Source organism: Sorex araneus, chromosome 2, assembly GCF_027595985.1.
Source record: "Sorex araneus isolate mSorAra2 chromosome 2, mSorAra2.pri, whole genome shotgun sequence".
Lineage (NCBI taxonomy): Eukaryota > Metazoa > Chordata > Mammalia > Eulipotyphla > Soricidae > Sorex > Sorex araneus.
The window spans coordinates 98425828-98451911 of record NC_073303.1 but is presented as its reverse complement, the minus strand read 5'-3'; the positions used below and the strand labels follow the sequence as shown (position 1 = coordinate 98451911).

The 26084-nt window shown below is 42.2% G+C and overlaps 1 protein-coding gene across 1 annotated transcript; it reads right to left on the bottom strand.

The window, feature by feature from the left end:
* Positions 1 to 7438: 7438 nt before the first annotated feature.
* LOC101555252 (gasdermin-C-like) lies at positions 7439 to 25669 on the bottom strand. Its single transcript, XM_055124474.1, has 12 exons — positions 25453 to 25669; positions 24309 to 24498; positions 20467 to 20635; positions 18264 to 18375; positions 13156 to 13200; positions 12392 to 12418; positions 12098 to 12124; positions 11795 to 11821; positions 9878 to 10017; positions 9151 to 9280; positions 8276 to 8349; positions 7439 to 7678 (listed from the first exon to the last, which is right to left on the bottom strand). The coding sequence occupies exons 1-12, from the start codon at positions 25667 to 25669 to the stop codon at positions 7439 to 7441; spliced, it is 1398 nt and encodes a 465-aa protein (XP_054980449.1).
* Between the last annotated feature and the right edge of the window lie 415 nt (positions 25670 to 26084).

Sequence of the window (26084 nt, the reverse complement as noted above, 5' to 3'; positions counted from 1 at the left end):
GTCAGTGGATTAGAGGCTAATCTCATAGGCCTTGACATCTTGCCTGGTGCCCAGGTTACCTGACCTCCAGAGCGACGGTGGCTTCATCATCAACACCCCCAATTCTAAAGGCAACTGCTCCCCCGTCTCAAAAATTATGTGGCTCCCAGGACCCCAGGATGGGCAGAACATATGTCACTAAGTTTAGAAAAACTAAAGGCTTTAAGAGAGTTTATTAATGAACAACGAACTCAGGGGCATCTCATGCAGTCAGCTAGCCCCTGGAACACCCCTGTGTTTGTGATCCGAAAAGCCTCAGGGAAGTGGGAAATGCAAGATCATATGATTAACTGTTTGATATCAGAAACAAAGAAGTGTGTCACTGAGGCAGCCCATGCCCATGTCTAATAAGGAGGTACTAGCTCCCTGCCTCAGAACTAGCGTTGACCAAGAAAGAAAAATGCTAGCATCTGACCACCTTAGGTTTCAACAACTTTGAAAAAGTTTTGCGGGCTTATATCAACAAAATCGCTCTCTTGATCCATTTTTAACAAGCAGAAATTTGGTTGATCAGACTGACAAACGAGGGAGAAATGTTCCCAATGGGCCAACAGGGCTTAAGTTTGCCCTGAGGACTGCCCCTTCCTTTATCAGTTTATCAGTTTTCTCCCTGCCATTTTTCTTTCTTTTTTTATGCTTTATGGGTCACACTTGGCAATGCACAGGGGTTACTCTTGGCTCTGCACTCAGGAATCACCCCTGGCGGTGCTCAGGGGACCATATGGGATGCTGGGAATCAAACCCAGGTGGGCCTCAAGCAAGGCAAGTACCCTACGCGCTGTATTATTGCTCCACCCCTCCCTGACTTTTTTGAGGGATCAGATGGATCGACTGTTCAACTGCAGACATGTGCACATGTGCGTGTGGTGTTTTTAGTCAGTTTATTGTCTGTCTGTCTGTCTGTCTGTCTGTCTGTCTGTCTGTCTGTTTGTTTGTCTGTGTGGAACACTTGAGTGTTAGAACCAGTTTGAAGTCAGTAATTCTTATTCCTGGGCAAACAAAATCAAGAGAGGTCAGAGTGACATGAAGTCCCTGAATTTAAAAGTTATTTTTGAAACTTGTTAGATCAGGTTTAAACAAACATTTCTAATCTGAATGTGGTACCTACAAAGAAATTGAAATTTTCGATCTAAATTACTTATTAGAAGAACATTAATAGTTATTAACAGTTGAAATTCTTTTGAATTCTAGTATCTATACTATCTAGGAAAAACTACAGACCTAGAGCCAGAAACTAAAGTGAAATAAGAGTTCAGAGAATGCAAGGCTTTATCTTACAAGCCTCAGCCAATTTTAATAAAAGATATATAATTAGGCCATTTTACAAACAATAGAAGTATAGAAGCCATTAAAATAAAGTTTCCTCATGTTATCATAAACTGCGATAGTTCAAGTATTTTCTTACGCTAATACAAAAGTTTGGTAAGAACCAAAGGCCTTTTTTGTGTCTGAAAGCATGTTTGTATTATTGTGGAATTGTTAAAGTATCTGGTATAGAAAATTCATGATTTGAAATAACTAAGGTAGAAGAACTATTGTCTAAATGTGTATATTTGTCTGCATCTGTATTGGATTGTTAGAATATCTGACCTAGAGAATCTTGTGAGTTGAAATAATTGGGTACATGAAAACAGGTTTAGCTTAAAACATGAGTTTCTAGAGTTATGAAATTGGTTGCAAACTTTATCCTACCAGTGTTTTATTTGATCTCTGAGACTTCTGGCAACCAAAATGTTTAGAGCTACTTAGCAAAGGGTTATAAGGGTTTAGTCTCAAATGTCAGCCCTATAGCTTAAAGCCACAGCATTGTACATTCCCAGTTCAGCCAGCTCTGCCTCAGTTAAAGACTGGATTTTCAGACCCTCCCTAACCTCAACAGTGAATCCTAATCACACTTGTGCCCAGCAGATAAGACATGCTAATTTAAGTTTGTTAACTCTTCCAGGTGTCTGTTCTTGCAACTTTGTAAATGAGAAAGTGTCTGGGTCCTGGCCAGTCGACCCCGGCACACTGGAGTATGAGCCCCGAAGTCACCGGACTTACTCCCTATGGGAGAGGGAGTGGGAAGGGGAGAAGCCTCTGCCCTGGCCGTCTGCTCGCCACAGGATTCCTACTGCCAAGAAAGAAGCCGACCCAGAAGGTCACCGAGCACAGCTGGGAAGCCTGGTGGTCAAGCAGACTCCGTTTATTGATTCTTACACAGGAGATTTTATACACACAATCTAGGGTGGGGGGACATTCCACGCATGTATCACGTTTACCTCGTGGAGCTCAGTACAGATGCTAGTTAATGGTTTGTATTCCTTAATCTCAGGGCCGGGTTAACTAGCTCAGGTCAATGTTAACTGTCACACCCCTCATCCCATTGTCTCCTCAACCAGAGAGCCTGTGTGTGGAATGCTGGAGTGTATGGAATGCAGAGCCCCTGGGCCCCTGTAAACAGGGCCGACTCTTGCTTTCAGGGGCCGGGTTTTAGTCAAAGTCTCAGGCCAGCTACTGAGACCCCAACAAGAAAGGGCTTGGAAAACAATTGATTCTTATATTTGCCTTAAAATTTGACAAAAAAAAAGAAATAGTGGGAAACCTCCTTGTAGGAGGAAAAGTCTATGCTTCTATTTTAACAGATGTCACCTACTAATGTACTCTGGGTCCTGCTATGGCCTCATCTGGAGTAAACTTCATCCTCCTGGTTCAAATCCCAAACCACCTGAGACTTCACAATGCTCCAAACTTCAGCCCCAAACAGATCTTAGCTGGAAGTCACAAGGAAATCTGAGTAAGAGTCAGGGACAAAGGACCCCCACGGGGAAGGACAGGCTGAATTGGCCTGAGGACTTAGTCTAGGATTTATGGTATCAGCCTAATCCTGAACCTCAGAGAATTTAGTAGACAAGTGTGAAATCCTTACTGTTTCATGGTAATCTATGACTGTTTTAATCCTTATAAAGTGTTTTCTTAGAAATAAGAATTCTAAAGATGTTCCAGATTACTTTCTAATGTAAAGTGAACTTTTGCCCAGTGAATATGTGTTGTAAGAACTTTAGTTCTGAGCAACTTTAAAACTTTTTGAAAATCTATAGACTACAAAATAGTTTTGCCATGTTAAATAAGATAATTGTTAACTTGTGTACCAACTTCTGAGATCATGTTGCACCAATTTCAGTGAGTTTAAGTCAGAAAGATAATGTCTGGAGATACCATCAGTGAGAAATAGAAAAGCAATTCTGTCAAAGTGTAGTTGGTTTTAAAACGGAAACGTCACAGCACATAATGGACGTAAAGGAAGTTTGAGGTTGTATTTTGAGAAAAATAAACTGTAATCAATCTATATTGTTGTAAAAAACTTTTAAAAGCATATCTGCAGAATTGTTCTACTATTCAGACTCCTATTACAGTGCTCCTAGATAGTTGAAAATCAATATTTTCAACATAGAACTAAATGAATTTTGAGTGATGGTACTGTGCTTCCCTGAATCCTCTACTACAAAGGAGATACTTTTTTTTTCATTTTTAAGAAATATTTTTTACTTTATTGAATCACCATGTGGAAAGTTACAAAGTTCTCAGGCTTTTGTCTCAGCTATACAATACTCAGACACCCATCCCTTCACCAGTGCCCATATTCCACCACCAAAAACCCCAGTATACATCCCACCCCGCCCACCCTTCCCCACCTGCGTAATTGATGAATTTCACTTCATTTTCTATTTGCCTTGATTATATTCCATATTTCAACACAAAACTCACTATTGTTGTTGGAGTTCCCCCCAAGAAAGACAGCCCTACTACCAAGGAAGCACTTGCTAATTAGTTTTCCACTGCTTAGAATGAAGAGATATGATGTCCCACCGTTCCAAGTACATAACTCTTTTTTTTCTTTTTTTTCTCTTCCCCCTTCCTGCGCGTCATAATATGGTGGACACCACACCATGTTTCTCCCCGAAAATGGGAAACAACCGAGAAAGAGGTTTATTTCCTCTTCTCGCCGGCCTGGGGCTATGGCTTAGTTCACAGTCTAGAGAAATGGCTGCTACTTTGATTACCTTCAATATTTCAACCAAAAAAAACTCACTGTTATTGCTTAGAATTTCTCCCCAAAAAGGAACCGTTTCACATTGCTGACAATTAAAAGATGTTAAGTCTACAAAACTGCGACCGCGCGGTTTTGTATTTCTGCATAAAGTCCAGGGAAAATTCTGCCAAAAATTGCATAGCCCAGCTCACAGTCCTAGTGCATTGCTATAAGAAGCCACTCTAGGTGCCAAAATGGGTTAGAAGACCCCTGGAATCAGAGTCTTTAGGAGCAGAGGGTCCGTTTTGCACTCAGCAGCTCCAGATCTTACCTGGGCTGAGGGCGTGCCGGTAACGCCCGCTCACAATCGCCTATGAGCCACAAACCTGCAAAAACCGTACCTCTGGGTTAGGAGTCTTAGAAGGTTGCTCTCGCCACATGAATATTGCTGCTGCCGCTGCCATTTTCCGTGCAGAAAACAGGGTGGAGAGGAAAAATCCATCCCCAGGCAACGCGGAGTTGTAGCCCAACTCACAGGCCCAATGAATTTCTGTATGAAGCCGCTCTGGGTGACAAAATGGGTTAGAAGACCTCTGGAATCAAAGTCTTTAGGAGGAGAGGGTCCTACGAAGGAGACTCTTTGCCCCCACAGGTAACCCATCAGCCCATTCACAAGAGGGAGGTGATATCCATGCTAACTATAGCCACAAGTTAGGAATTGGACTGGCAGGAGCCGGGACCTGTATCGCTTCACTCGAAACTCAGCAGAGCAGATTCTCAGACCTACGAGCAGCCATTGATGAGGACTTGGAGAGGATTGAGACCTCCATCAGTCATCTTGAGAAATCCCTGACGTCCCTGTCAGAAGTGGTGTTGCAGAACAGGAGAGGACTGGACTTACTAATGTTGCAGCAGGGGAGGTTGTGTGCCACATTAGGGGAAGAATGTTGTGTTTGTGCAGACCACACTGGAGTTGTACGTGGTTCTATGGCTAAGTTGCCAGATGGGTTGACTAAGCAAAAGAGGAAGCGTGAGGCACAAGAATTTTTGAGAGATGGTTTAGTGTGTCACCCTGGCATACCACACTTGTATCTGCCCTGGTTGGGCCAGTCATTTTACTATTGCTACTTGTAACACTTGGGCCATGGATTGTAAACCGCCTTGTTCAGATGATAAGAACCCGATATGTGGCCATGGTGATGCTCAGCCATGCAGCAGATAAACTTGCAGACCCTAAACTAGGAGATGTGGCCTGAGTGCCTGTGGCCATGGAAGGAGTGCGTGAGTGTGCAACATAGCCGCCATGCGGGGAACAATGCTGAATGTAACAGTCAGAGACAAGTAAGACCTCAGAGGAGGCAACCTAAGACAGGCCTGACCCCTAAGGCCCCAGTGTGAAGCTGTCGGATGGCTCCTGGCAGCTGGATCTCATAAAACAAAAAGGGGGAGATGTTGGGGTCTCAGCAGCAGGCCTGAGAACCTGGCCAAATCCCCTGCCCTTAGAAACAAGAGCAGGCTCTACTCACAGGGGCCTAAGGCCCTGTGCCAGCACTCCACCCAAAAGGTGCTCTGGTTAAGGAGATATTGGGATGAAACCTGAAAGTCATCACTTGTGTGAGCTAACATACTCAGCCTTGAGAAGCGGGAAACATAAATCATTAGGTAAATCTGTAAAGGGCCCAGCAAAGTGTACATGACGAATATGATAACCAGGTGTTCACATATCCAAGCTGCCCTGAAAATGTGTATAAATATCCTGTGTGGAAGCTAATAAAATGAGAGTTGCTTGGCCTCCAACTCTCCCCTCTCTGTGTGGTTCTTTCTCATTTGTGGCGGTGAGGTGGCCGTGGTTCACAGAGGGGCTGGGTAGAGGTTTCTCCCTCTTCCCATTCCCTCTCCCATAGGGAGTAAGTCAGGCGGTTTGGGGGATCATACTCCAGTTTTTCGGGGTCAACTGGCAAGGATCCTGACAATGATGGAAATTTTGATTGATTTCTGTATGTTAAACTATCCTTGCATCCCCAGGATGAATCCCTCTTGGTCATGGTGTATGATACTTTTTTTTGGTGTATGATATTTTTGATCAGTTCTTGGATTCTATTTGTAATATTTTGTTGAGGAACTTCACACCCAAGCTATTTTGTGTGTGTGTGTGTGTTTTGTGGTGTCTCTGTTTGCTTTTGGTATTAGGGAGATATGTGCCTCATAGAAACTGTTTGGGAGAGTGTCTGTTTCTTCAATTTCCTGGAAAAGTTTGAGAAGAACTGGGAATAGGTCCTCTTTAAATGTTTGGAAGAATTCATTAGTGAATCCATCTAATCCTGGGCTTTTGTTTTAGGGGAGACTTTTGATTACTGTTTCAATACTGATAGGCCTATTCAGGTATTCCAGATCTTCTTGGATCAGCTTTGGGAGATTATAGGATTCCAGGAATTTATCCATTTGTTCTAGGTTCTCTTATTTTGTGGCATACAGACTTTCAATGTAGTCTCTGATGATATTTTGAAAGTCTTTGGTTTCTGTGGTGATGTCCCCCTTTTCATTTCTGATTCGGTTTATTAGGGTTCTCTCTCTCCCTATCTACCTATATATCTATCTATCTTTGTGAGTCATTCTAGTAGTTTATCAATCTTGTTTATTTTCTCAAAGAACCAGCTCTTGGTTTCATTAATCTTTCAAATTGTTTTTTGGGTTTCCATGACAAAAATCTCTGCTCTAACTTGTATTTTTTCCCTCCTCTTGCCTGCATGGGCCCCTATTATTGATCCCTTTCTAAGATCTCGAGTTGTTGAGTCAGGATATTTATTTGGGTCCTTTATTCCTTCCTGAGAAATGCTTTCAGAGCTATAAATATTCCTCTCAACACACCTTTAGCTGCATTTCACAGGTTCTGGTAGTTTATGACTTCATACTCATTTGTTTCCAGGTATTGTTTGATTTATTCTCAGGTCAGTAATATTTTTAAATCATGTATCCTATACACAAATTTTCCTTATTATTAACATTTGCTACCCTTCTGTGGTCATCCATCATGTTTTCATCAACCTACTTTAATTTTTATGCACTTTTAATGCAAGTTAATGACACTTTTTACTTCACTCACTTGAGTACACTCCATGAAAAGGATTCAAAATGTATATCATTGATCACCGTTCAATTTTTATTTATAATGTGTGTCTGCAATATTTAAATGTGATGAAAAGCTTTATCCTTATCATAGGATTTCACAAGTTCAACCACAGCACTTATGCATAAACAATCCCCCAAGCCTTTGTTGATTCCCAACAGGAAAGGTAGTTTTCTTGAATTCCCCCAAGAACATCAGAGCCTATAAGAGTAGTCCCCACCCTCCTTGACTTCATCACCCACCCCCAACCGAGGGAGAATTCAGGCCACAGCCAGCTGCTGAAGGAGTGAGAGGCATCCGTACAGAGCTGACAGTGGCATCTTGGCTTCCAGATCCCAGAATGACCGATTGCAATTTAGGTCAATCATCAGGCCACACTCTTCCAGCAGTTTGTAGGTGACAGTCACACCCTCACCCTGCAGTGGGGTAAGAAGCTCTGGTTTAAGGGTGAAAGGAATTCTCCAAGGATATCTGAAGTTGGGCTCCAAGATACTCCTTACCTGTAAGAAACAGTATTTGGGTTCAGCCTTTGGGGTTGGGGAAAGTCTTAGGTCCCAAGGTTACATAAAGGAAAGAGTTAAAACACCCTGTGTGCAGTCATGGGATAAATCATTCCCGGTATGGCTCAATCCTCCCATTGAGTATGGGCTACTAAATAATGAAACTAATACTTACCTTGCATTTTTTCAATCCCATGTAAAAATGTATGACATGTACATGTTTATGTATATACGTACACATATGTAAGAACATATACTGTATATATAGTATAAAAAAGAAATTAACAAATTATTAACTCCATAACTAAATCAGGGTTTAATTCAGATTTTCTGAGTTCCTGAACTCTCTGTCCTTAGTTGGATATTTTAGAATTGTGGGGACTCTCCGAAGAGCCTGCACAGAAACTGTGGTCCTATAAAGTAGATTCATACCAGTATGGAATGCTTTCTGAGGGACATGAGTCAGAAATTTCTAGAACCCCATAGGATAGATTCTCCTCTCTGCACAAAACCTGAGTTATTTCTCCTTACTCATATTCTTCTTACCCACGTTCCCTCCCTCCCCTCCCAGGTTGCTGGTCCTTGAAGATTTCTCACCAGCTCCCGCTGATGAACCAGGATCTTCTTCTCCATGGACCACGCCAGCAGCTCATGTTGGGTGTCATTCAGCACTGAGAGCAACGAGACATGGGGAAAGAGTGAGGAATATGTCTTCTCCCCTACTGTGAACAAAGGTCATCTGTGAGAGGGAAACTTTCACTAGCAATGGAATGAAAGCCTTTTGATTTGAAGATCAAATTTCTGTCCATGGCATGTTGTCTTTCTTCTCTTGGGATGATCTCCAAGAGCAACAAAACATGGTCCAGGGTGTGGGGTTCTGACACCAGAAACTTGAGCACCCAATCAATAATCAGATCAATGAAATTGAAATTGGGCTGCTGCTTCTTAGACTCAGGCTCTGTGTTATATGATTAATTTATAGAGAGCCCTTGAGTATGATGTGATGATAAAATAAAGTCATAGTATTTTAAGGTCCTTGAGAAGATGATATCAAAAATCTTCTTTTTTGGCTAGAGTGAGAGTACAGAGTTTGCTTTGCATGCAGCCAATCAGTTCAACTCCCAGCATATCCTATGGCCTCCTGTACCCGCCAGCAGTAATTCTTGAGTGCACAGCCAAAAATAAGCAATGAGTATGGCTTACGGCTGACCAAAAAGAAAAAAATAAATAAAATTTAATGAAATATTCCTTTTACTAAAGGACCACATGCTTTGCATACAGGAGGCTCATATTCTAACCCTTTCTCACATGTTCCCTGAGCACTGATAAATGAATATACTGTGCTACATATCACCAGGTATCACCCCAAAACAAACAAAAATTAAGACTCCCTTTCAGGGAGTCAGCTGTTGGTGCTTGGGGCTGCTCACAAAACTGTGACTCTTCCACTCAATTTCCCAAATCATTCTTACCCATCAAGGCTTCAAGCATATAAGGGATGCAGGATAGTGGATAAACCCATGAATTTTGTAAGTTCTTTCTCAGTTCTTTTAGAATTATTCCACCAGGGCCATCCAAATCACCCTGCGGAAACTGTTCCATCTATGGAAGACAATATTGTTGTTATTAATAATAACAACAATAACAGCAACCGATATTATTGCTATTAATTGATATTATCAATAACAATGCTATTTTTATCAATAATAATTATTTTAGAATGAAATCAATATTAATTCTGTTTCTGTCTTATGAGGATCGATTCCTCCATCCCTCTTGGAGAGCCAGGCAAGCTACCGAGAGTATCTCACCCGAACAGCAGAGCCTGGCAAGCTACCCATGGTGTGTTCTATATTCCAAAAAAAGTAACAAGTCTCACAAAGGAGACATTATTGGTGCCTGCTCCAGCAAATCGATGAACAATGAGACAACATTGCAACAGGCTACAGTGCTACAAGAAATGGGAACCTGGAGAGCTCCACCTCCTCTGGGAGAGGCCAATCAGTCTCAGGACATAAAGATGCCAGTAGCCCACCTTATATTGCCTGGGACAAGAGCACAATGTATTAATTACTGGCATCTTTTGCATATTCCTTGCATCATTCCTTTTATGTCCCACTTATCACTTATCTAAGTATGAGTATATTCAATTCTTCCAGATTTATAGTTCCATCTAAAGTGACCATGAAATGAACTCACCTTGTCCTGCAGGTCCTGAAGAGCCCCTCGATCTCCAAGCATGACCAAAATATTATGGAATAAAATATCCTGAATATCCTTTGAAAAATTGGATAGTTGTTCCATTCTTCTGGAAATCTCATTTTGTAGCTTTTTAAAATCTGATCTCAGAAATCAACATTAACCAGAAAAATAGTACAATTCATTAATTAGAGTCTGTCTATAATGATACGTCCTGCTCCTATGGTATGAGGTAGACACTTTTATTTGTTTCAGCAAATGACCAAATCTATCTCTGCAGTTGAGCACCAGGATGGAGAAATCAAATAGGTTAGGTAGATGAAAATCACAAACTGAAGTAGTAGGGAGAATTAGAGAAGAGAGATGGAGATCTGAAAAAAATATGATTAGAAGTTGAGATAAATGATTAGAGACATGTCTGAAGTAATGGGAATTCTGTCTTTGGACTAGAGTCTTAAAGGTTCTTAGGAACATGGGGCTCATTTTCCATATCAATGAAGTGAGGATTTAATTGTCTGAAAACCTTGGAATAAAACAGGGTACACAGGAGCTCTTCCACTTCTTCCTGTATTATCTATCTTCTTACAGATTAATCAAGTAGGTGTTGCCTCCTGTCTGGGTTATCCTAAAAATGACCTCATGAACTTGAATGCTACAGACACATACACTAAGTGAAATTAATGAGAAGGGGAAGGACATGAAACAAGATAGGAGGGAAAGGACAAATACTAGATTATTTCACACATCAATGATATACAGAGAAATAAAACAAGGCAATAGACACTACCAAATGATAACCAACCTTGGCCCTGTATTATTACAGAACTGAGAATATTAAGTAAAAAAGGGAGGAGAGCAATGATGAGGTGGATTCGGTAAAAGGAGAACATTGGGTTGCTTTGGGGACCTTAATGGCATGAATAAGTAATTGTATAAAACAAAACTGCCCTCATTTCTGGAGTATAAAATAACATCACATGAGGCTCACACCCAATGACAAAGGCCAGGAGGACTGCCTAATAGATGGAAGACTGGTTCAAGAGTGGAGGGGAGAAGGCAGATGAAATGGAGAAGGAATCTCTAAGAAAATGATGGCTGGAAGAACCAGTTGGGATGGGAGATGGCGTGCCGAAAATAGATAATGGACAAAACATGATGACCTCTCAGTGTCTGTGTTGCAAGCCATAATGCCCCAAAGTAGAGAGAGAGTATGGGAAATATTGTCTGCCATTGATTCAGGGGGAGGGTGGGAAAGGGTGGGTACCCTGGTAATTGGTGTTGGCGAATGTGCACTGGTGGAGGGATGGGTGTTTGATCATTGTCTAATTGTATGGAAGGAGGAAGGAAGGAAGGAAGGAAGGAAGGAAGGAAGGAAGGAAGGAAGGAAGGAAGGAAGGAAGGAAGGAAGGAAGGAAGGAAGGAGGAAGGAAGGAAGGAAGGAAGGAAGGAAGGAAGGAAGGAAGGAAGGAAGGAAGGAAGGAAGGAAGGAAGGAAGGAAGGAAGGAAGGAGGAAGGAAGGAAGGAAGGAAGGAAGGAAGGAATCAAAACGAAGGAAGGAAGGAAGGAAGGAAGGAAGGAAGGAAGGAAGGAAGGAAGGAAGGAAGGAAGGAAGGAAGGAAGGAAGGAAGGAAGGAAGGAAGGAGGAAGGAAGGAAGGAAGGAAGGAAGAAAGGAAGGAATCAAAAGGAAGGAAGGAAGGAAGGAAGGAAGGAAGGAAGGAAGGAAGGAAGGAAGGAAGGAAGGAAGGAAGGAAGGAAGGAAGGAAGGAAGGAAGGAAGGAAGGAAGGAAGGAAGGAAGGAAGGAAAGAACAATACAGCAAGGGTGACTAAGAGCATTGCATTTTGGCTCTTAATTTAAGTCCTGGAGTCCCGCAATTTTCCACCCAGAGCCCTGAGATCCCTTTTGACAAACACTCACCTTGACTAACGGGTTCCTCTATTTTTTCTGGAAAGAGAATAAAAGTGATCATGTCTCTCTTCATCCATAAATATGCTTTTGATTCTCCAGAGGTTCTGAACTTCTACTATGTTCTCCCCCCACCTAACCTTCTATTCACTACCCATCCCTTTCCATATCCTCTACCTCCTAAGACTTCACAGACCTTTCCATCCTACAGATATTAGGGTCAGACCCTAGGGTAGTGATTACAAAGGCAAAGACAACTACCAGCTCAACAGATATGTGTAGGAAAGGATCCCACACCCTCAAATACACACTCACCTTTTGGCAGAATCTCTCTTCTATAACCTTAAAAAAATTAAATTCACAATTCAGTATGAGACACTCAATTTCTCAGACGTTCTGCTCTCAACTTCCCGAAACCACTTCCACCAATCTACCCTGCCTTTCTTTACCCAGAGGATGAAATTCAAAGTCTTATTCAAAGACAACAAAGGTCCCTAGGTAGGTTTTCAGAAGTGCCCTGTAAACAGTGTGACATGGTAGAGGCAAGGACAACTTCCTGCTCAACAATGTGTTCAGGAAAGGATCCCACCCCATTAAATACACACTCACCTATTGTTAGACTCCTTTCTTCATACCCTATAAAAGAAAAATTAAACTCACAATTTTATAAAAGGTACTAATGACACCCAGTTTCTTAGATCTTCTACTGTCGACTTCCCTTCGCCCTTTCTTTTAGTCTCCCCCCCCACCCCCGCCTTTCTTTACCCAGGACCCTGTATTTCAAAGTCTTACATAAAGACAGCAAAGGCCACTAGGTATGGTTTTAGTAGTGCCTTGTAGGCAGTGTGACACAGTAGAGGAATCGCTCTCATTTTCAAAGCTTAAAATCAACAACAATAACAACTACAGCAGCAAAAAGAACCTTCTGACAATCTTAGGAGATGCCTTTGAAAAGGGAAATAAAAGAGCTTATTACTAATTCAGTTTTTAGTCTCCCCTCCCCCCATCCCCTTTATACCTCTTTTCCTCCACCACCCAGATTTTTTACTCATTCTTATATCTTAGATTTTGTCACTTACCACCACCTCGTAGTAACATTTCTGCAAAAAAAAAAAATAGAATACCTTAGAATTTAGGGTTAGATGAAACCCAGGAATCCCACATACCTCAATACAAAACATCCACCCCTGCCTTCCAAAGAAAGGGTAGTTTTCCTGTGGAAACAAAGGACCTGGGCAGGTTCCAAAGAAGACTCACAAGAAGAGAAGATTCTGTGGGTCTCTGGCTCTACAGAGCTGTATACAAGTCTAAGGGGACCATATATTAACAATGAGGGTAAGTAAAATAAAAAAGAAGCCAGTTCTTAAACTCACCATCTGGAAAGGTCTTCTGCTTTTTATCCTCGGTGAGAAGAACCTCTAGAGAAAGAAAGAATTCAGGTCATGGACTGGAAATATGGTCCAACAGTTGAGGGGCTTGCCTTGCATGTGACCAACATTCAATCCGCAGCACTGCATTATGGCTCCCTGAGCACTTCCATGAGTGATCCCTGAGTACACAGCCAAGAGTAAGATCTGAACACAACTGAGCAGGTAAAAAAAAGTCATCATCTTCATTATCTTCCAGGTCAAGTTTTCCAGAACACTCATACAGAGTGTTCACTTCACCTGCATAGTCTCCACGGCTGCTTTTCTCAGAGTAAGGGGATCTCTTGTAGTCTCTCTCAGTCACCCTGGTCCTCTTAGAATTTCTGTCAAAACTCAAAAAGACAGAGGCTGGAGTCATAGCACAGCGGGTAGAGCATTTGCCTTGCATGCGGCCGACCCGGGTTCAAATTTCAGCATCCCATATGATCCCCAAGGCACCGCCAGGAGTAATTCCTGAGTGCAGAGCCAGGAGTAACCACTGAGCATCGCGGGTGTGACCCAAAAGATGAAACAAACCAAAAAAAGCTCAAAAAGACACTCTTAAGAAGATTCCACAATATGTATTAAATAATGTGTATCTAGAGATCATTATGTACTTTAACAGAGAATTGCTTTTAAAAGATAAAATCCCCTCTTCCTCCTCCTCCTCCTCCTCCTCCTTCTCCTCCTTCTCCTGGCCTCATCCCCTCCTCCTTCCCCTCCTCTTCCTTCTCTTCCTCCTCTTCCTCCTCCCTCTCCTCCCTCTCCTCCCCCCAGGAGTGACTTCTGTGGACTTTCATCTTACTTTCCTGAAATATCTTCCTTTATGCTCTAGGCCTAATTATTGTTTGTTTTTTGAATGATTTCATTTCTCAAATAGATATGAAAACTGTCTTATACTGAATACTAAATATTTCTAAAGAAATTAGAGTCCCAAGTGACAGAATAGAAATTTCCCAGAGAAGGAAACTCCCAGGAGAAATACTGCGCTGACTCTGCCCAGGTAGGCTCTGTCTTCATGCTCACACCTCTGGACCCTTCTTGGGCTGGGGTGGGCTGAGTCCCTATCCTACGGGAAGGCCCAGCTCTCCACTGACACCTCACTTCTGCCAGCATAATAAACGGCCAGGTTGAGACTCCGTGCTGCTGAATCATTCAGGTTCCACAGCTCCTGGAGCATATGACCACAGACAAATTTCACAGAACTGACAACTCACAGAAAATTAGATGGGAAAGTTTTATAGAAACTCAGTAAGCTTATGGGGCCAGAGCCATGGTACAGCATGTTGCCTTGCATGCACGGACTGGGGATTGATCCCCAGCATCCCATATTATCCCCTGAGACTGCCAGAAGTGATTCCTGAGTGCAAAGTCAGGAGTAACCCCTGAGCACCACAGGGTGTGACCCCAAAAAAAAAGAAAAAGAAAAAGAGCCCACTAAGATCCATGAGTGAAAACAATGACACAGAAGATCAACTAGCACATAATTCCTCAAATAAAGACTTAATAACACAGTTAATGAAAAATATGTTTTAATAAGCAATACAAAGTAAATTATTTTGTACCTGTTCTAGGGGCAAGTTTTGCGAGATCGCTACTTGGGATGAGAACGTTGGTGAAGGGAAGGTCCCATTTGCAATGAAATTGGTATTAAACCATTGAGCATCTGAACAACTGTATTATGAACAACTTTGCAAATCATGATGATTAAATAAAGTTTTAATATTTTAAGAGAGAAAACTACATCAATCATGATTTCCATACAGAAGAGAGTGACAAGAAAAGAATAATCAAATTTGTGTTAACTATTGACAACGTACATGGAATAGCTAGAGCGATAGCACAGCAGGTAGGGCATTTGCCTTGCACGCGGCCAACCTGGGTTCAATTCTTTCGTCCCTTTTGGAGAGCCTGACAAACTACTGAGAGTATCCCTCCCACATGACAGAGCCTGGCAAGCTACCCCATGGCGCATTCAATATGCCAAAAACAGTAACAAGTCTCACAATGGAGACGTTACTGGTGCCTGCTCGAGCTAATTCATGAGCAGTGGGATGACAGTGATACAGTGATACATGAAATAACCCCACTCTAAGATAGACTGAGTTTGTGGAGTGGGAGTTTTGAGTTTATCAGTATCAATTGGTTTTTGGGATGGCTTATGCGGCATCTATTTAGTTTTATTTGGGTGCCACACCAGAATTACTCAGTATCACTCCAGGCTCTGCACTCAGGAATCACTCCTTGTGGTGCTAAGGAGACATTATGCAATGCCAGGGATCAAACCTGGTTAGGCATATCAAGGTAAATGTCCTACCAACTGCACTATCACTCTGGCCCCGAGGATTATGAGATGTCAGAGACCTAATTGTGTGTTCAAAACAGAGTAGACCCTGGTGCATCTGAGAGGTAAGAAGAGGGTGGATAAAAAAGAAAGAAAATTAAAAAAAGGTCGAAAAGGAGTATGCTGTGAATGTTCCTGTGTGTTTACACACAAAGAATGCATAAAACAGGACAGAGGAGGGAAGCTGGGGACACCCCGTGGAGGGAAGTTCACACTAGCGGTGGAGTTGTTGTTGAATGTCTGAGACACTATTATGAAAACTGAAGAGGACTCCAATGGCTAAATCTTGGACCAGTGTATCCGGGGCAAACCTTGATACACCAGGCTGATTGCCTGCATGGAGGCTTGTCCCTAAATCTGCTTCTTCCCCCGACACTTGCTCTCCAACCATCCGCCGCACTGACCTACGGGGGTCTCAGTGAGAAAATTCATTAACCAACAAGCATCACCTCAGAGAGACTCATCGCCACAGAGAGACTCAACTCTTGGAAGGGAGAACTTTATTCAAGTCCAGAGTTAAGGAGTCTTTTGCCAGTCTGGGGTGAAGGGAGACATGAAAACTAAAAGAAGAGTAACAGAAAATGTGGCAAGCAAGTATCCGGCAGTAGACACCAACCTAGGCAGGAGGGAGCTTAACATGAAGGACTTCCTGAACATCCGTTTTATATCAGCACTCACCAGGTGAGTAATCTCCGGGTGGTTAGAGAGACACTGGCGGCTCTCCCACTCACCACCCATGTTCGGTGGACTCAGGCCGCTCTCCCATCCAGGGTGGCCCATGCCATGGGTGGACAAGGAAACAAGGGCAAGCTGGTTGATGACCAGTTGCTGTTTATTCCATTCTCCCCTCACCCCTATTCCAGTCTCTCTAAGCTCCCCACTCTAGTCTCACACTACCACTCATTCCCTTCAACTCCTGTCTCTTCCGCTCACCTCCGTCTTCCCACTAGCAGCTGCATCTCTCGTCTCTCCATGCGCCTGCTCCTGCATTCTTCCCCTACATTTTACTCTCCTGTCCCCCTTGCTAGAGTCTCCATGCTCCACTCCATCTTGCTACCATGTACTCTTTCTTCCTCTTTCTCTCTCTCACTTTCACTCTCTCCCTCCCTCATGCTCTCCCTCCCTCTCTTTCACTCTCTCTCTTTCTTTCTCTCTCTCTCAAACTCTCCAGCATTGGGGGTAGCAGAATCAACATATCAAAGGCCCTTCCTGATGGCCATCAGGCTCAAGGGCTGAAATACCACCTTATGTGTTCCTCTCCTTTACTCAATCCAATAACTTAATTAACATCTTAATTCTACTTCATAATATTAGTTATTTTGCATGGACACTGTAAGAGATACATTAAGCTTGTAGGGTGGCTTTCCTGGGGACATCTTGTTACAGAATCAGACTACAGTGCTCAGGCCTGATTAATGATTCCTAACACTAGCAGGGTCTAATCTAGTTATTACTTTTTGGATCATGACAGAATTTGTCCATGACCATGCAATTAATTTATAGTAAAGTATTATGGCACATTGACCAGGCCCATTTTGATGCCAGTGTAATTCAATACTTGCCCTGGGTCCATCCAGTCTCTCTCGGGACCCAGCTATTGGGGTGCTAGGAAGTAAGGGCAACTGAGGCTTAAGCTGAGAGAACAGATTTCCAAGAGTGTGTATCATTTAGAGTTAGTTAATTCCCAAGTTACAAAAGCATAGCATTAACTGTCTTCGTGTGTCCATACAATAGGAACATTGCTCTGAATAACTATGCACGAAAGGACTTAGGAGAAGAGAAAAGCGGTACTTACAAGTCAACGGAGCACAAAGAAAGAAGTTACAAATAAACAAACAGGAATGGGAGCACTTTGATGGGAGTAACCCAATAAACCTAAGCTCTCTGCGGCAAGGCAGAAAGCACAGACTAATGTTATTCTACACTAAGCTAAAAACAGATTTCGGCTAGATTAACACAGCTACCACTCTCAGCACAAGCAGCAAGCAGCCGTTCCTGAGGTGACACAATCCCCAAGTGTAGTAGTCTCAAGTCTGGTCCAGCAGGCTCACTTCCTGTTCCTGACTTAGTTTTGTATTTTATCTCAAGGGTCATAAAGTCTTAGGGCTTTTTTAAACCCAACAGAACCTGATCAAGATTGCGATTGCTACAGTTTTGTTTACTTTGGGGTGCTTTCTGTTTATTTTGTTGTTGTTATTTGGGAGATATATAAGCAGTGCTTAGGGCCTACCCTGGCTCTGCACTCTGGGATCATTCCCACTGGTGCTCACAGGACTGACTATATGAGGATTCAACCTGGGTCACTCACATAGTTCATTCTTCCCTAGGTACCACCTATCCAGACCCCTACAGTTTTATTTGTGTTTGTGCATTAACACTGGGTTGAAGGTAACTTAGGAAGGGCTTTTAGGGAGAAAGGTGGGCTTTGGAAAAACAGAGATAGTGGAGATTTGGGTCACAATTAGCCCCGTGCTATAGAAACTTTCATATTGAGTCCCTTTGTCCATTTCCATATATCTTCCCATGGGAACGTGGAAACATTTCAGTAGGGACATCCTTGAAGGTGGCTCTGGAATATAGCATATGTGTTTGCTTGTGCAGTTTACAGCTGAAGCATGTTTCTCGTCCATCCCTCTCTTTCCCTCTGAAGAAGTCTAAATTGCATGTTGATGGTTTTCTTTCCAGGAAAAGCAAAGTCCCTCTCACAGCAACTCCTTCAGCATCAGCTTACCCCACTCATTCTCCTTGATAATCAGCTGCTTCGTCTTATATGCCATCACCATATGCTCTGGTAAAGTGAGTAATTGTTGTTTCTTCTTGTCACCATCTATGTGGCCTTGAACCTGGGAGAGAAACCAGGTCATGCAGTATCAGGTGCTTGTAAACTTAAAGATCAAAAAGACCTAGAACTCTCATGAAAATTAACAAATCTGTGTGCTGGAGTGATGGCACAGCGGGTAGGGCATTTGCCTTGTATGCGGTCAACTCAGGTTTAATTCCCAGCATCCCATATGGTCCCCCAAGTACCGCCAGGAGTAATTCCTGAGTGCAGAGGCAGGAGTAACCCCTGTGCATCACCGAGTGTGGCCACTTAAAAAAAAATTAACAAATCCCTGATTGGCAATGAAGAGCTGGGACTGTGATGCTTGGCAGTGGGCTAAGCAGAACCCTGAATAAAACCATTCAGCACCTTCTCTTGTCTCACAATGTCAGAGCAACCTTCAAGCAGATATAACCCAGAGATTAACATCGAAATTTTGGAAAAATGCTTAATAAAGTGCATTTTTGTTGTTGTTGACTAAATAGTTCCTAACACTGTTTTCATAAAAATATTATGGGTAGGTGCTTAAGAAATGTTAAAGCAGTTAAGGTGCTTATCTTCTATGCAGTTAAGATGGATTCTATCCCTGGTAATGGATATGGAACCTTGAGTCTTGCCAGTAATGATTCTTGAGCACAGTCAGGAATTAGCACTGAGCACATCCTGATGCTGGCCACAAAGGAAAATAAATAAGTAAACAGAAAACTTAGTTATTGTGATGATACATAAATCAAATATGCTCAAACATTTTCAAGTTTCATTCAAAACATTTCTGCTCAGGGTAAGCACTGCATTTAGGATACTTAAACCATTAGAAATGTTAGTGATCTTGGGGCGACCCAGAGCGGGGCGAGTGAGAGCCCTCCTTCCCCGGGACCCAGCCCCTGCAAACGACCTCCACCACCCAGGCACTGCCAACTCCAGTCCGCTACCCACCCGCTCAGACTGAGCCTCATAAATGAGTGAACATATTCCTGGACTGCATGACACATCAGAAGACACTCCCTACCGATTCTCCATAATTGCCACACTATATTCAAGACAAAGCTCCTGGAAGAGAGAAACGCAATTTTTCCTGTAGGATGCGGCCACATTTGTAGCCATGCAACCTCTTTATTTTTATTTTTATTTACTCTTTTATCTTTATTATTTATTATTTATTATTTATTATTCATTTTCTCCCACACAGCAGAGCCTGGCAAACTACCCGTGACATATTTCATATGCCAAAAACAGTAACAACAACATGCTTTACATGTTCCTGAAGGGAGCAGATGCCATTAGGCTACACTAGCAGGGACAAAAGAAGATGTTGCGCACACGCGGGAAAATCGATGAACAACAGGCTGACAGTGATACAGTGAGAAGTGAAAGAGATTTTATGGGGTTAATATAGTAGGTAACAAATAATAGAAGGAAATATATATATGCATTTATACATATTTTAATATATATATATACCAAAGCTCGCATCACGCAAACTTTAACAACATGTTAGTGATATCCTATAGGATGTCTTAATGACTCCTGCCAAAATAGAATAATTTTCACCCTTTTTCCTGTATGTAAACTTTTTTGCAAGCATGTTCAGCAGTTCTTCATAACATAATATGAATATATTCTTTTCATTGTGTTTTGGGACAGGGATTGCTGTTTGAGATGGAAACATCCAAAATTTAGTGGTTGGAAGGTCTAATGTGGTGGGATTGGTGTTTGAATATTAAATATAATGAAATATTGTGAAGTAATTTATAAAATAAAAAAATTAATTAAAAATGAATGTTAGTGATCTCTCATTCCTTTAAGTGGTAAAATTACATTTAATATGGCACAGAATCACCAAACTCTACATTCTCCAGGATCTACCTTTAAACAAAGAAAAATATAGTACCACGTGATTTAATATATTTACCTTTCATAGCTATGCAATAATTTTTATTTGATGTCCTACCCATGAGCACACTGGATATACTCTCATCAGAATTAGATTTTCTTGGCACATGTTAAATGCGCAGAAAGTGACTTGACTCTTTGTTCCCCCCCAAAAAAAAATGTCCTCACTGGGTTAGTTGTGATCTTGAAATCCCCAGTCCCTGTTAGGAAGGATATGTACCTTGATATAAAGGTTCTGTAGACAGGATAATTTTCCCAACCACTTCCTACTTTTTTCAACTCTCAGCTCAGGAGCGTTGGTCACTTCCACACTTTCTGTCACCACATATAGGTTGTCTCCTCTTTCTCGACATTGTTTCAGAAACCATGGCTCTGGTTTTAAAAGTGCCCTAGAGTAAAGAAAGTATAAGGGAGTCAACATAGAAAGGGGAAGGAAGACTTCTTAGGTTCATCTTGGTTTTGCTTTTCCTGAGGAACCGAAAGGCAGAGTCTTTGTACATTTACAGGTGAGCCCTCAGTCAATAGTTATATATTGGGTAATGGATTTTATTCTTAAACAACAGACCACCTTCTCTGATAAATCAGTGGAGGGCATCATTCTGTGGTTAAGGTATGAGAGAAACTTAGCCACACTGCTTGGGTTTTCTGCATTTTCCAACATTCTATTAATCTTCTTTAGAGGTAATTTATAGATTTCTAACAAGAAGTTCTCTCAACATAAAAAGGTACACTTAAGCAGATCCAGATGGTTTAGAGAATCTTTAGAAAGCACTATTGTCACAGCTAGGGGAACTCATAGCGTAAGGAGGCACAGGGTGTGTGTGGAGCAGAAACCATGGCAGAGTGAGGATTTCAGATAATTTTCCAAAACTAATACATCTAGAAAAGAGAGGGATTATGGATGAACTAGTCATGGCAGATAGAGAGAAAGTGTAGATTCAGGGGAGAAGTGAGATGTTTGAATAACTAGAAACAAATTTCAAGTCTATTTCAATCCTTTTGCTCACCTCAATACCTATCATGGGTCTGCACAGGATTGTAGCTGGAGATCTGGGGACTGGAGTGATAGTACAGCAGGAAAGGGGCATATCTTGGTGCATGACCTGGATTATAATGCCAGCACCACTTAAGGTCTTCAAGCACTACCAGGCATGATCCCTGAGCACATAGCCAGGAGTAATCACTGAACACTGCATGATGAGGCAAAAAATGTTAAATTATCATAATAATTTGTGATTTTTAACTATTTCATAAATATTAATATTTAAATTGAAAATATTTCCTTTTAAGTGGTATAAAAACATGAGTTTGTTTAGTTAGATAATTGGACATCATTTTACCTATACATATAGAGACAAATTAAAACCAGAATCAAGAGATAACATGAGGCCCCCATAACCATGCCACCGGACTCCACACCAGTCTAATTCACACAAGGCGCCCCAGAGGGAGGTGGGTGAGAGCCCTCCCCGCCCCAAGGGACCCAGCTCCAGCAGTTGAAAACCTCCACAACCCAACCGCTGCCACGCTCAAAGCCCTCGTCACATACTCGGCCGAGCCTCACACATGAGTGAAGTCCTATGGAACCCAGTTAATGCGGAACTTTGTGAACTTCAACTCTGGGCTCAACGGGACCAGTAGTGGAGATAGTCTGCCCGCTTCCCACAGTCTCCGGTGACCCAGGGGTCACACCATAAGCCACCTCCTGCCAGCGCCAGATAATCTTGTCATCAGCCACCAGCCAGATCACACGGCTACTTCTCTCGGAAGGGAGCATAACATGAGGCCTCCATAGCCATGCCCCCGGACTCTGTGCCAAGCTGTTTCATACATGGCACCCCAGAGGGAGGCAGGTGAGAGTCCTCCCCGCCCACTGGACCCAGCCCCACCAGCTGACCTTCACCACTTAACCACTGCGACACTCCAGGCCACACCCCAACCGCTCAGGCTGAGCCTCATATATGTGTGAATCTATTCCTGGACTGCGTGACACATCATAAGATACTCCCTACCCATTCTCCAGAATTACCACACCATATTTGATGGGGAGGTATTGATTCAGATAGTAGACAGCAAATCATAGAGAGGGATTTGCATGGCTTGGCAGTCACACCCACAAACTGCTCCCAGCATCGTGTAATCCCACCAACAGCCAAGATCCAGAGACTATAAAACAAAGCTCTATGAAGAGTAAAATGTAGAGTCTCTTGCCTCAGCACCTGGCAGTTTTCACTGGGGCCACTCAGAGGGGGGCGGGTTGAGTTTCTCTCCATGCCCAGAGCAGAGCCCCGAAGACCTCCGGAACCCAGACACAGTCATGCTCAAGGCCACTCTTCACACATTCGGAAAAGCCTCATGCATGAAGGAACTGGCAGAGGAACCCAGGTGTGTGGGACCTGGGGCTGAGATATCTAAGCCTGTATGGAACAGGAATGGGCCTTCTCCACCCAGATCCCCCATTTTCCAGTAGCTTGGCAATCACACCCACAAACTGCCCCTGGCCCCAAGATCTAGAGACTATAAAATAAAGCTCCTGAAAGACCTCTTATAGCCTAGTTCTCCCTCTTGGAGAACCTGGCAAGGTACCGAGAGCATACTGCCTGCACAGCAGAGCCTGGCTAGCTCTTCGTAGTGTATTTTGTATGCTAAATACAGTAAGAATGGTTGGTCTCATTCCCCTTTCCCTGCAAGAGCTCCAATGCAGCACTGATGGGAAGAATGAATAAAGAGAGGCTGCTAAAATTTCAGGGCTAGGACGAATGGAGATGTTACTGGCGTCCACTCAAGCAAAGCGATGAACAATGGGATGACATTGATACAGTGATACAGTAGTATACATATATTTTCAGATATATATACCAAAGCTCACATCATTCAAACGTTAACATGTTAGTGATATCCTATAGAATGTCTTAATAGCTCTGGCCAAAATAGAACAATTTCACAGTTTCCTATATAAACACTTTTTTCTTTTATTAATGAATCGCCGTGGGGGTACAGATACATGTTTACATATTCTCATGCTTGTTTTTCAGTCATATACAGCTTGAGTATCTATCCCTCCACCAGTGCCCATCCTCCGCTGATGACCCCATCATCCCTCCCACCCACTTCCACCCCACCCCCCTTCCTACCCCGCCTCTTTAGAAGGGCATTCCTCTCTGTTCCCTCTCTCCCCCCACCCTGGGCGTTGTGGAGGTCTTGGGTGACCAATGTGTGCGGTCTATAATCTGCTCTGAGCACACCGCTCACATCCCGAGCGGATCTTCCCATCACATTTTTGCTTGGTGTTCCCTTCTCTATCTGAGCTGCACCCTCCCCCAGCATGTGAGGCCGGCCTCCGAGCCATGGAACAGATCTGGTAATTATTTCTGCTATTCTTGGGTGTTAGTCCCCCATTCTGTTTATAAACACTTTTTTTGTAAACATGTTCAGCAGTTCTTCATAACAGACAATACAAAATATATTCTATCTGTTGTGTTTTGGGACAGGGATTAGAGCTTGGGGTGGAAATATCCTGAATTTGGTGGTGCGAAAGTGTAATGGTGGTGGGATTGGTGTTTGAGTATTAAATGTAATCAAATATTGTGAAATAACTTATAAAATTTAAAATTAAAAAAATCAAATTAAAAACGAATCCCAGATGCTAATATAGAATTCACACAAAGAATAATTTATATATTTCTCATATTAGTACTTTGTTAATTTCATTTTTTGCATAGAGTATTGTTTTACTTCGTATATGGTGAAAAGAGATAAAGAAGAAAATCAAAGGATGGCACCACATCTAGTAAAGGAATGGCAAATCCCAAGTTTCAAAGTTCACTATTTGTTTTTAATGATTATTTTCTTATCCCACCCACCACAACAGTTCCACTAATTTATGTTGCTCTTCAAATATAGTTAGTAATTATAATGGAACTAACACAGAGAACAAATCTATCTAGAGTGCCATTCCCCCCATTTCTATGGTTCTTCTATCAAAGCTGAAGAATGCCTCATTGTTCCAAAGGATGTGTATTATGTAAACCAACTTCCTGCTTTTTTCTATGATAGTCTTACCTTGAACGAAGGTCTGTCAAGATTTTTGTTGTGATCTTATTAATCTGAAACTCGAGAATGAATTCACGTGACTTATCAGTCTCCCCTGATGCTGCCACTTGTGCCCCAACACTTGCATCAATAGTCAGATCACCCTTTCCTTTCTGGACCATATTGTCTTTGTAGGTGAATGGGCCTTCTCTGGAAGGATCTGCATAGAGAAAAATTGACCAAACATTTGTCCAAGATTAGCTACGAATCAGCTGGCATAGGTAGTGGAATAATTTAAAATTAACTTGTGCCAACCTTCCTTCAGATTTCTGTCATCTTCTTCAAACTCTTTTCACTGAGGTTCAAGACCAGTCTATATACCAGTCCATAAACCAGCAGTTATAACCCTTGGTTTTCAACCTTTCTACATCTGCAGGCTGAAAATAGTCTACAACTGGGGCATGAGAACCATGATTCAAATTTTTCAGTAAGGAAGTTAAGTAAGCAACTAATGTTCAAGTGAAAATTATTGATTGAGACATATGTTTGAATCCACCAAGGGCTGGATAACAGGGAAAGCATTGATCTCTGTGTGATGGTCTAGGAGATCCATGCCATCTCTGTGGCAAGTACAGGAGACAGACCCAGTTGGTAAAACATAAAGTAGAAAATGGGAATCATGACTGGGCCGACCTGGGTGTGGATCCTAGTTCTACTCGCTCCCAGGTAATTTGGAACTATTATTTCCAAAACTTAATTTTAGTCTTGCATAGTCACTGTGTCACTGTCATACCATTGTTCATCGATTTACTCGAGCAAGTGCCAGTAATGTCTCCATTCATCCCAGCCCTGAGATTTTAGCGGCCTCTTCTTACTCATTTTTCCCAACAACTGGAGGGTCTTTTCAGAATCAGAGGAATGAGACCAGTTATTGTTACTGAATTTGGCATATTGAAGATTCCACAGGGAACTTGCCAGGCTCTTCCATTGAGATCTTGTATTAACCTCAGTCATATGAGTCTGGATTCATATCATTGTTACATTATCAGTCTTATATCTGTATTTCTCAATTTCATCAAGGCTGAGCCTGTTGTCGACCTGTGTGGGTGACTTTCACCTTTACTTGAGCAGCTGCATTTTCACCTCTTGCATTCTTTGTGTTGACTGACAGTACCTGGGACTGGAGAACTTGGGTCCAGGATGTCCAGGAGTGAGAAATCAACAGGACTGTCGGGTTGTTCCCAAAATGATGAGAGACTTTTCTCCTTTCTCCGTAATATATTAAAATATTGGAATTTTTCAGCACTTCCAAGATCGGTAACTGGTTTCAGATCTTCTTTACCCACCTGTCTGCGTAAACTCTTTACTGCATCATCAAAGATGACGACCATGTTGCTAACAGAATACAAAGGGCAAGTATGTCAGAGAAGAAACGTACAGTCAACACTTAATATATATCTTAACAAGTTGTGCAATACTATCTTCAAAGGTCAGAAGAAAAGTTGAATTGTTGCTAAATGGGACATTAATCATGACGGGGATTTTTTGCAGTTTTAAAGGAAAGTCTTCACTGAAAAGTGACATTGAGCAAAAATGGGATTCTCATAAGCATGCTATATGTCATGCACAACTTGAAAAGATATCTTTAGTTTTTGTGTCTAAATATATCATAGACTAGTGAAAAAAATATCTAGTTAAGAGTTTTGCGGGGGCTGGAGCAATAGCACAGCGAGTAGGGCATTTGCCTTGCAAGCAGCAAACCCGGGTTCGATTCCCAGCATCCCATATGGTCCCCTGAGCACCACC

Excerpts from the sequence above, each read along its gene's own strand:
- LOC101555252 (XM_055124474.1), bottom strand. The coding sequence starts at position 25,669 with ATGGTCGTCATCTTTGATGATGCAGTAAAGAGTTTACGCAGACAGGTG. Across the intron at positions 24,499-25,452 it reads CCCAAGTTCTCCAGTCCCAG|ATCCTTCCAGAGAAGGCCCA; the intron begins GTACTGTCAGTC and ends TTCTCTATGCAG. Across the intron at positions 12,419-13,155 it reads GCAGAAGACCTTTCCAGATG|GGTATGAAGAAAGGAGTCTA; the intron begins GTGAGTTTAAGA and ends TTTCTTTTATAG.